Below are 12,342 nucleotides of genomic sequence, written 5' to 3' on the forward strand. Positions count from 1 at the left end.
GTCATAAAACATTTCACTGACCACTTTCTGTGGCAAATACTTTAACATTATTTGCCTACCTTTTTCATCATATCTTCAAACCAGTCTTTATCACTTTGGCTGGTGAACCTGTCTGCAATAACACGTCTGCATTCGTGCTGGAACAAAGCTACCAAAACACTGATGCTCCGGCAGACTTCAGAAGTAACTGTAAGTACTCCTTGCCAAATACGGCTGAGGTCTCGTAAATTAAAGATGTAATGAAATTTAGCTGGAGTTGGTAACATCTACAAAAGAATGTCATAATCTATATTGAAATAAGCACTAAATATTTGCTATCTAGACTTAAGTGAATACTGCATATTTTCAACATCAATACCACATTAAAGCAGAAATGCATGCTTGTCATTTAAAAAGCAAAGTTAAAAATGAAGAAATGACAGTAGCAATAGCAATGTCTGTAATTTCACAATTAACATCCTTCTTGTAGTGAGGGGCCCAAACTGAACACAGTACTCAAGGTGCAGCCTCACCAGTGTCATGCACAAGGGGACAATCGCTTCCCTAGTCCTGCTGGCCACACTGCTTCTGATGCAGGCCAGGATGCCATTGGCACACTGCTGGCTTGCGTTCAGCCAGCTGTTGACCAGCACCCCCTTACCCTTTTCTGTCAGGCTACTTTCCAGGCACTCTTCCCACTCTCTGCATGGGGTTGTTACGACCAATCCGCAGGACCTGGCATTTGGCCTTGTTGAATATCATGCAGCTGGACTCGCCCCATCCGTCTGGCCCATCCAGATCCCTCTGCAAGACATTCCTACCCTCAGGCAGATCAACGGTCCTGCCTGGCTTGGTATTGTCCACAAACTTACTGAGGGTGCATTTGATCCCCCCATCCAGATCACTGATAAAATTGTTAAACAAAACTGTCCCCAGTACTGAATCCTGGGGATTGCCACCAGTGACTGGCCACCAACTGGATTGAACTCCATTCACTGTGACTCTTTCCGAGCCTGGTCATCCAGCCAGTTCTTCACCTAGCAAGCTGTACACCTGCCCAAGCCATGAGCAGCCAGTTTCTTCAGGAGAATACTGTGGGAAACAGTGTCAAATGCTAGTAAAATCCTGCTAAACAACATCCACAGCCTTTCCCTCATACATGAAGTGGGTCATCTTGTCGTAGAAGGAGACTGGGTTAGTCAAGCAGGATCTGCCTTTCATAAACCTATGCTGGCTGCTTCTGATCACTTAATTGTCCCATATGTGCCATGTGATGACTTTCATGATAATCTGCTCCATAACCTTCCATGGCACCAAGGTCAGACTGACAGGCTTGTAATTCCCTGGATCCTCCTTCCTGCCCTTCCTGTAGATTGGAGTCACATTCCCTAATCTCCAGTCAACTGGGACCTCACTGGATAGCCAGAAATGCTAGTAAATTATTGAAACTGGCTTGGTAATCTTTCAGGTCTTTAAATTTTCTCATAATCCCAAAAATCTTTATAGAAGAATCCTACCCAGCTTTTAATTTATGGTTTCTTATGCCCTTGACATTTTCTCAACCAGAAGACCTCTAAATGTTATCATCAGCTATGCTTGTTATATTATACTTACATGATGCATTTCTTACATTAACTATAGAAGACACTGTGTATGATTACGTGTTTAGTCAACTAACTAGGTACTTGTAGCAAAAAAATCAGGATGGAAGCATTAGACAGAAGTTCACAGGTCACAGGTCACAATATGAAGTTACAGGTCACAGCTTCACAATATGAAGTATGAACATACACGACAGTACAAAAGGCCTGGGTCTTGCTGTTTTGTCATGGTCTGATGTGTCAAAGACTTTGTAACAGATGTAACATTACCTTTGCTTTTGTTGTTTGCCAGACTTTCCGAGCTGTAGATACTAATGCTGAAGCCAGTTTACATATTTCTTCAGGGAAACCACGTTGTTCACAGAAATAGCCTTCAGCAACTGTTCGAAATATTTTATCAATAGATGAACTGGAAGGCAGCGTGCAGTTGTAGATGGTGAAATGGCGTTTCAGGCGCTGTGGGATGTCATTCCGACCTCCCCCAGGGTGAATCATAGCAGCTACAAACTGGATGTCAACCACATTTGTAAATTCACCTGGCTTCTCCAAATTGTAGAAACCTTTCTGTTCCATCAGCTGCCTTACAATCTCATTGGTGATCTAGTTTCCCACCCCCCCAAAAAAAAAGAAACAGAGCAGTTAAGTATTTCAGGATTCTCAACTTAATTAATAAATAAATAAATAGATAGATAAATAAAAGAGGAAATATCCAGTATAAGAAATCAATAGACAGAAGGAAAGACATTTTCTCTTTCTCTTAATTTCACATATTCTGCTGGGCACTTCAGCAATTTATAAAGCCATGTAAAATGGTACCAAGAGTCCTGATGCAATGGCTTGGCTGCATGTAAGTTTTGGGTGCTAAGCAGTTGTGGACATGAGCCAGGCATTCAAATGGGCTTCCATAATATCAGTCTAAGAAAATTCAGCACTTTAAAGTTACACCCAGTCAGACTATATATTCAGACTGATACAGGCACATAGGTGAGTGACAAAGAATGGTTAGTTTAGCACAAAGCACAGTCACACATTCACTTGTAGAGAGGCAGCGACAGAACAGGATTACAGAGCTACACTAGAAGGAAGAATACGACTTTTTCTCAGCGGTATTTTTTTTTTAAACTTAAGTCAACCTTTCAGAGTACAGGTCTATAAAGTATTCATTTATGAATACCTCCAAGCAGCTCACTAGACTTGGATGTCAACTGTGGCATTAGATTTCACCTAATAATAACTGTACTTTAAAGCACAGAGTGGACAGAAGGAAAGAATCTCTGTTGGTGTCCTGGATTTGCATGCTTCCTTTCCCAGACAGGTTCTGAGTGCAGAGAGTTTGTAAATTCTGGAGACTCTGCATGTAACCAAAACAAAAAACTTAGAATCTACAATGCTTGCACCAAATGGCTTGATGCTGACCGTAATCTTTGGCGCTCACAGCTTACCACTCACAATAAACCTGGCTTGGGGAAATTACTTTTAGTAGCCATACTTGATCCAGTCCATGTTACGATAATTTTTCCTAAACTTTCTCATTTTTGTAACCCACAGGTCAACACTTCCAACAGCAATAATGGTAAGACCACCAATTCCCAAATGTCAATATCTTCCTTTTACCTGATCACCCCATTCATTAATCACAGGCATGTTGATGTCATCAATAAAGACAGTCATTTTCTTCCCTGCTGGAGGACCATAAGTGGTACCCATTCTTTTATCTATGTAACTTTCTATGCTCCTTTGGAACATATTTGGCAGAGTTGCAGAAGAAAAGTTCAGACGCTTGGTCAAGTGAACATCAGGATCATACTTGCTTGTGTAATCCTGTAAGATAAACCAATTTTAAGTAAAATGAACTGGTGACTCCAGATGAATTCAACTGACAGGAGACACAGATGTCCAGCTGCCCTGCAAAAATCAGACATCTACAAAATCTCAGTCTTGCTGTTAACTTTAAAATGCCAAACAGCAGTTTATTTAAAATAAATATACTGTCTCCCACATGAAACTCAAACTCTCAGTTAATGTTTTGTATAAAGTTTCTAAGCATTAAAATTCATAAGCTTTTAACAGACTTACTAAGTGTTACAACAAATAGACATACGACAACTCAGGATGCAAATAAACTTTGCATTAGTAAATGCTGTTTTTTTTTCTAAACTCAATCTATTAATGGTGATCTGTTACAGCAGTCTTCAAGGAATAAGTGAAAAAAAATCCTTTTTCAAATTTACACTATTTCCATACCTTACATCTAAAGCAATGCACAGGAACAGTAGTGTAAAATGATAACCAGCTACTATTTATCTTCTCTTAATGAAGACAGGAATCCTTGGGTTTTATGAATGCATACAATTCCCACTGCCATTGCTTATGCCCTAAAACAACAGAGTTCCATTTTTCATATTTAATGTGCTTTTATAATGGAACAAAAAAGAAAAAGAAAAAAAAGTAACCCTGGAGTGACACCAAGACATACATATAAAGCAAAGGAAATGTTTTGTTTAGCAAGAATCCTGGGACATAAAATAGTATTAAAAATTCCAGATTTCCAACATTATTCCTTTTAAAGATTCCATTCTTCCACCGTGATGACAAAGTTTAATATAATTAAAGTTCTTATCTTTATAACAGAGCTGACTAGAAATGCGTGGTACATCAGAAAAATAAGCCCTTATCATTGCTGATTTAGCGGCCAAGGTCAACGCACCACAACCATGAATACAAAAACACTTAAAACACACATTTGTGTTTTATTAATTACAGCATTTCAGAGTCTTCACATGGCAATGGTAATATACCCCAGAACAAAAATGAGAAGTATCTTTGAAAAAGAAGAGTTTATTTAATGAGATTATTTCAGTTAGTTTGCTATCAGATTCTAGATGCAATTTTCAACTCTATAGCTTCGAGTTAAATTCAGGTGTTTTTTCGGCAAATCAAGAATTAAAAATACAGAGAGAGTCTTAAAAAAAAAGCTTTCTGGTTTAAGTTCTTTATTTTAATATATACTGATGCCTTACTCAACCCTTCAGATTACTACCTGAAGTGATCTACAATAAAACCTTTTTAGTTTTTCATGAAAGCAGATGCCTATACCTGGAAATTTCTTCTCCACAAGGTATAGTAAAGTACAATTCTACAGAAGATGACAGCAGAAAGGGAACAGTTGCACAGGCAGTTAACTTGCAGTCTTAACCTTAAACGCGATCAAATATCCACCAGCACTTTTTGACACTATGCTCCCCTGTGTAAGGAACATACTCTCCTCCATAGAATAGACGTGGGGTAAGCAACTCCCAAGAATCAGCTCCAATTATTTTTAGGGACAGGAATGGCAGCTGAAGGCTCGAGGTTGCCAGTATCTGGCCAAAATCCAGTATGTAGAATATCGAGACCACCATCCAGACCCCGCCTCTTCACTCTGCTAAAATAGTTCTCCAGCTGGTGCCAGGAACAGAAGCTGACATTACACCGGCATGCATGTTGGCATCAACAGCTGAACTGAAAAAGTCGTATTAATGGCTACTGGCATTGGTACAACTCACTTTATGTCAGGACTCAGAAAGCACATCCTTGGGGGGCACAAAATGGATCTAGATTTTAAGAAAGCCAAAGGTCACTTTAGGTCAATGTTTTTCAAATATTTTCAATTTCCAGATCTCTACAGATCCTGCACTAGAGGTACAGGTGCCTGCATGGTAAATTCAGCTGTCCTAACAGAAGATCAGCTTTACGTAGCTATCTTTCATTGATCAAAGAGTATACATATTCCCCTGAAAGTCACCAAAACCATGCTGAAAACTATTAAACTTAGATTTTTAAAATAAGGGATGTCAGGTTTGGTATGAAATTTGGGTTTGCTCATCTTTTTGTTTATCGGCTCCTCTGTAGCAAGTTATTAGTTTTCATGTGTGTCACAAGATTAACTGGCATCATTTAGCAATATGGAAAATATGTTAATTTAATAGCCATCTTATTATTTTCTTTCACAGAAAGAACAATGTCTCTTTCAGTGAAGGAACTAAAAGAGCAGATAATAAACAGTAAATTCACCCTCTGAAAAATTACCCAGAGTAAAGAAGGAAGTTCTTTATTTCTCTCCAGTTTGGCCTGTGAAGAATGTCTATGCAACAAGGATGTACAAAAGATCCACTCACATGTGCCACCACTGAAGAAGCACAAGGAAATTAAAAAATCCTTCAAGAATCAGTATTTCCTTAGCAAATTCTCCAGTTTGACTTCTCCAAAAGAAAAGAAAGCAGATGAAAGAGCATTTATCACATAATCTTGCGACCACGGTTAGCAAAGTTTAAAAGAACCCTCTCTCTATACTAAAGTATAGACACTTATGGTTTTTTGCTTGTAGGCCATGTGAGCATTGCCAAAAGGACTCAGTAAGAATGCTATTACGTAACTGAAAGACAAATCACGTTACTCTTTCACTTCCATTTAACCATTTGTGCCAATGTCGATTATTTTTACTGTAGTGTTATCATACAAAGATATATGTTTTTCCATTCCACCTACCTTAATCATAACTGTTTTTGCTGTTCCCTGTTCTCCAATCAGCAAAACAGCTTTTCCTTGCTTCATGATAGTGTGCATTAGAAAGTCTGTTCGGACACTGTCTACATTTGGAACTAGAATGGAAGTATATTCTAGTACTGAATCTTTAGGATAAATATATTCAGGGACCTGTGTAAGAAAGATATGAAAAAGTCTGAGGTTTTCTACATGACCTCACAGGCACTTTGCATCAGAACACAAAAACAAATGCACTGTACATTAGCAAAACATTTCTTCCTGAAAGCCAAGCATCCATTTATAACCAGGCAGTACCTTGCCAAGCTTTTCTAAAAAGGTGTTAGACTAATGGGATATTTTCACTTTACTGTTCTCCAACACATGAAGATACATGAAGATAGCCTTTCCTTGCTAGGAGATCTTAAATACTAGGGTTACAGACAGCAGGCAATGCTAAGGTAACTCTTCTGTTTCACTTCCAAAGCTATTTCAAATGTATGTTCCCATTCTCTGAAAAAAAGATATTTATGGAGAAAAGAAAGAAAAAGGGAAAAAAAAACTTTCACAAAGGAAACTTTTTGAACGTTTGGTAGGGCTGATCTTCTTAACTGAATTACGGAGGGCTTTAAATGATAAAATAATATGCCTCTTACCAAATGCATCTTTCTTTTATACTCATCCAGAAAGCTTAGTATGTCCCAACATACTAACCTTCTTTGACCAGTGCTCCCACTGGCCACATGAATTAATTCCAAATTCAAACATGGTTTCTTCTCCACTCACAGCTGGAAGTTCCTTCACTGCAGAATGCTTCCGTAGGAACAGCTCCATTTTCAGCCTGTCATCTAGTTCCAAAAGTGCTCCAACAGACCACATTACAGCAAAAATGAACAACCGAGCAATATGTTCCTCATTGAGCTGTTTCTCATCTCGGTCTGACAATAAACCCTTCAAACAGATGCAACATGTGACTACTGCCTTGCTAGAACAACATCCCAGCACAACTAACAGAAAGAATAACAGATAGAAAAAGTGATGTCTTATCTACCTGTAGAAGGTCAATAGCTTGTTTGATGTACATGCATTCTAAAATTGGCATTTTTGGTGTCAGAGCAGAGAAAACAAAATTGATTGTATCCTGAAAAGGAAAAACATCACTTAAGGAATCTGTTTCCCTGTTTCGATGGTATGATTTATTCTTAGACATAAGCAATTTCTTAATTTCAACTATGTTCTCAGCTCTCTCAACAATAAATTTTTTCCCCATTTCTGGAATTACGACTATTCAGACAGACCACAGAATTTTGCTAACAATAATATATATTTTTTTTAAAGTTGATTTACCACAGTCAGCAGAATTATTTGTATAAGCCACATACAGCAATTTTCTAAAGAGCAATTTGAAGGCTGCTTTTCAGCTACATCAAGGATCTGCCATTTGTGCTCTCCACTGGAGATTTTAATCTACCATTGCCATTTTTGTAGTGGGAAGATAAAAGCACTCAAACTGCTGTAATGATGCGTATATAATGCATGACCTCACCACTATAAATTTCTATCTGATCTGTTCTGACTGCACCATAATGTACCTCTATCCCTCTTGAAACTAGCTCTCTCAGTTTTATGTAGAACCGTGACAGGATCCAAAGGGAATTTTACAATTGATGTAAGCGTAACCCAGACTTTTCTCAGATTATTCCATAGAGATTGCTACTGTGTCTGTCTTTGTCAAATATTCTGTAACATCTTTAGCAAAGTTGCAAATTGATGTAAAGTCCACTCTGAGATTTGCAGCACAGAACTATTCTAAAATACCAGTTACTATCTACATGCAAACAGTGTGGAAGATTCAGTTCTAAAGACCTTTAAAACTTGGACCTAAATCTCTCTGAGATTCAGCTTCTTCATCTGTAAATTGGCTAGATATCTCAGAGGGTACTACAAATTGTTTAATAATTGGTCTGAGATGCTCAGAATAAAGATATTTCATAAGTCAAAGTATTCTGTCCTTTCAAGAGCTCAATTTTCACCAGAAACAGTTTTACGCTACTTACAATTCCAATGAGGTTTGTGTAATTCTTGTTCTTTGAGCTTACACATTAAAAAAAAAAAGCCTCTGGTCCATATATGCTAATACTTCATTACCAATATTTTTAAAACAATACACAACAGATAGAAGGATGCAAGTTCTAAAGAGCAATTAGCATGAATTAACTACTTATTGGAGTATTTTGTTTGGATGGGGTACTAGAAAAATGAGTTGGGCCATGGCCAATAAGCAAAAACTGTGATGAATTTGGATAAGGAACTGCAAAATGAAATATATGAAAATGGTATCCCACCAATACTCCCACCGTTGCTGTGGAACTCACTGGTCTGTAGAATGCTCTTTAGGGCAAGAAGTTGGTAACATACTCTAAAGGTTTAGACAACCACAAGCACAATTAAATTATGCCAAGTTATTAATATTTGTAACAGTCATTTAAGCATCAGCGTTTAAATATTAAAGCTAGGCAACTCTTTGGATTATGTTTTCAACTCTATGCTCCAGAGGTAATGGCAGCCTTCACCCAAATTAAATTAGGGTGAGATCTAATATGGAGGGAAAAAATATGTCCCATCTGTCTACCCTGCTGTTTTTAGGATTTCTCTGAAGTGTCCAGAATAGGTCACTAAAGGATCCAGAACATCAGATTGAAAAAAGTAAGTGTGATCTAATTAAAAGACTACTGGATTATTATTTTTTTTCATTTGAAAAGTTCACAGGCGTGTTGAAACTCATGTTCCTAACATAACATACAACACTTATTTGAGCTTCACACTTTGCAGACAAACTAAATAACACCACTCAGGTAATTATTTTAATTCAGTTCTTTGAAACTATCTTGGATAATTATTCCCATCAGCTAAGCATTTTTATTGCTTACAGGTAGCAGCACCATTCACAGATTGAAAAAGAAAAAAAAAAGAAAAAGAAAAAAAAAGGCAGTATAGCTTTTAAGTATAAAAGAGTAGAGACTTTGGAAGTTTATTAAAATCACCCTATGATTTTATGATTGAAATTATTTCCAAGCATGAAATGTTACCGAGAAGAAAGAACTGAGAAAGGGAGGGTAAAAGTCCAACCCTACAATAACCATTTTAAAAAAATCCCATGAAAACAGAAAGAACTCAAAGATAAACTTGACTTGAAATAAGGTTTGGGTTTTTCTTCTGTTTTGTTATATGTGTTGTTTTGTGGGTTTTTTTTTTAATTTATCTCCGTCTTTTGGACTACCTCCTGTCCTTTATATAAAAACTGATGACTTGTAATAGTATTTACACTGCACATGGAAAGAATAAATAAATTATTTCCACTGATTCATGAGTATTATTCTCTGCCACTTTCTTCTACATTATTGCTACTTGCTGTACCTTCATTACTGATGATTTTGTCCAATATATAGGCTTTCAGTGATAAATGCTATTTTTATTACTATAAACAATCAATGTTTCTTTTAAGCAAATTGGAATTACTGTAGCAAGTGTCTTACTTCTGTTTTAGTTCAATTTTGATTGTCTTCAGAAGACCCGTTTAGGTATACTTAAAGTCTAATTCTCCTTAGTTACTGTATTTCCATCTATAACCTAATCTTCATTTGCTTCTAAAATATCAGATATTTGGAAGCTGCTTATATCTGTGCTTTTCTTAATACCAGCATTAAATTCGCCCTGTATTTGGGCTTTGACTACCATTGCTGATGCGTCTCGTTTCACAATTTTTGTTTTAGAATTTACTTATCCTTTTTTTATTTTATGTGGGGGGAAATAATAACTGTAAAAAGAGCCATCTCAATACAAGAGTGGCATTACCCTCATCTGTAAAATCAGTTATCACTTCTGTTATTTGAGCAGCAAAGATAGCTCATTAGAAATGAAAGAAAGCTGACAGCATGACAGCTTTCATTTACATTTCGATAGTTCCAAATGCAGCCTTCAGCACAGAACTAACTTCATATTTCACTGTATTTTCATCTCTCAATCTAATAAAATACATATTTTCCCGGACTTTATTGCTATTGCTTCAGGCTTGGGTATTTTAAAAGTTGTTATTATGTTTTCAGAGCAACTTGTAGCAAAAAACATGAATAGAATTGTGGCAAAGAAGCAGTAAATTGACCCACATACACATTACTTTGGAAGCGTATTTTAAAATTCATTATCAGAATTGATTCTCTTGCTGCTGCAGTAAATACTATGTCATATCATTATGTTATCGAGGTAGAACAGAATAAATAGCTTGTTAAACATTGGTTTTAAAGTAAATGGGCACTAAAATGAAACATATCTGTAAGAAGACATTTGTCAACATTCTAGGCATTCCAAAGTTATATTAATCATTGCTTTTTTCATAATGTATAAAAATAAACTTTCTGAAAATGTCGCTCAAAGTTCATTACAAACTAGATTTATAAAATCCAACAAAGATGAAAAATATTACAGGAGAAGTCCAAGATATATCCAACACAAATTACACAGGAATATCAGAGAAGAGAGTGAATGGGAACAGAAGGTACAAAAACAAGCTGTATTTGTTCCAGAAATGTTAAGTGAGGAAATCAGAAGAGGATTACAAAGCTGAAAGATTAAAAAGCAGTAATTATTTCCATAAAAATTTCCAAAGAAAAATTAAGAATTTCAACATAACTGGAAAAAAAATTACTACTGAGATTTATGCTTTTTGAGTATCACTGTCCAAAATATTAATGAAAACTTTTTGAAGATTCATATGCTAAGGCCAAATGGAGGGAAAGAACATTCTGAATTCTCCCTATGGATCTACTAATTCAATATAATTCAGTAAGAAAATGTTTCAGAGAGATGCCATCTCAATATCTCCTTTGGAAGAGACGCATGGGCCACTGTAGTAGGCCTTCTGATTTTATGTTGAACTTCTGATTTTATATTGAACACTTGTACTGAACTTCAGAACACCATGAAGCATGGAACTGGTCTCAGTTTATTTGAACTAAAGCACGTTTTTTAAAAATAAATAATGGACCAAATGCATTCCTGATACAACTGAAATTAAGAAAGATTCCACCAGAGTGAATGTAGCTTAATTTCTTTCTGAATTTACGTTTTTACATTCAAAACAAACAAACAATTTTATTCACTCCCTTTATGTATCCTAACAAGGATTAAAATTGCAGTAACAATTACATCTATAGAGAATATTTCCGTTTTGACAACCTGCACTATAAAATAATAATGGATATAACAATTCACTGCCAACTATCCTATGCAGACCAAACAAAGCATCCAAATTATTCATCTGATACAGTTTCACTCATTCATCTATGTTATAGATCCTTTCCTCCCTCTCTCTCTCTCTTTTTTTTTTTAAATCCCTCATTCCTATTTTATTATATAAACAAACACAAGTAAATAATTGAAACAGTATTTAGGAAGAAACACTTCATTAAATAGAGAGTAAGGAATACATTTTTTTTCTGAAATGACTGAATTAAGTACCTGAAATACAGTATTAAAGCAATTCCAAAGAACATCAGAGTATGTAGCAGGCAATGTTTGCAGCCAAGCTGTTAAAATAGGCTTCCAGTCTAACACTGAAGAACTCATGAAGACCATCCCATTACGAGAAACTGTTGCAGGTGAAGCATTGTCAATGTTGTGAGGTTCAAAAATAATTTTGCAACTGGGGGACATCGGAATACGATCTCCATTGGCCAAAGTCAGGGTCTTATTATCATCCAGAACAGAGTTCAGATTTTCAATCCATATTGCATCAACAGGCCCATCTAAAACTATCCAAATATGCTCACCCTAAAAAAAAAAAGAACAAAGGGACACACACACGCAAATTTTTGTACATTGACAAAAAAAACAAACACATTTAATCTCAGATTAAATCTCAGAATCTTGGATGTAAATACTGAATCATAATTCGGTGCTGACTGGCATGGCAGGAGCTGCAGTTCTTTGTAATTTCCTCAGTGATTTTAACCTTTCTTTTTTTTAATCTTGTGCCTCACCAAAAAAGAATATTAAGGAATAGTGACAAAAGATAGTTTGGACTGTTCTAAGCATAAAGCTCTCCCTTTCTTCTACAAAAAGTATATCAGCCAACCCATCACCCATCAAAGTGGATGAAAACATTTCCTTTTAAACAAAGTCACAGACTTAAAGGAAGCACACAGTCCTTGTGGGACGTTACCCAAGCTCCTCACGGAAGGCT

General features: G+C 36.3%; 1 protein-coding gene across 1 annotated transcript in view; it reads right to left on the reverse strand.

Moving 5' to 3' along the window:
* The window catches only part of LOC121066050 (dynein heavy chain 5, axonemal-like), a 149,051-nt gene that overhangs the window by 68,796 nt on the left and 67,913 nt on the right, over positions 1-12,342 (reverse strand). Inside the window, 7 exon segments of the mRNA XM_040549372.1 lie at positions 60-266; positions 1,851-2,180; positions 3,195-3,401; positions 6,108-6,275; positions 6,816-7,052; positions 7,153-7,242; positions 11,619-11,930. Of these exon segments, the coding sequence (XP_040405306.1) occupies positions 60-266; positions 1,851-2,180; positions 3,195-3,401; positions 6,108-6,275; positions 6,816-7,052; positions 7,153-7,242; positions 11,619-11,930 (1,551 nt within the window).

Source organism: Cygnus olor, chromosome 2 (genome assembly GCF_009769625.2).
Source record: "Cygnus olor isolate bCygOlo1 chromosome 2, bCygOlo1.pri.v2, whole genome shotgun sequence".
In the NCBI taxonomy this organism is placed as follows: Eukaryota; Metazoa; Chordata; class Aves; order Anseriformes; family Anatidae; genus Cygnus; species Cygnus olor.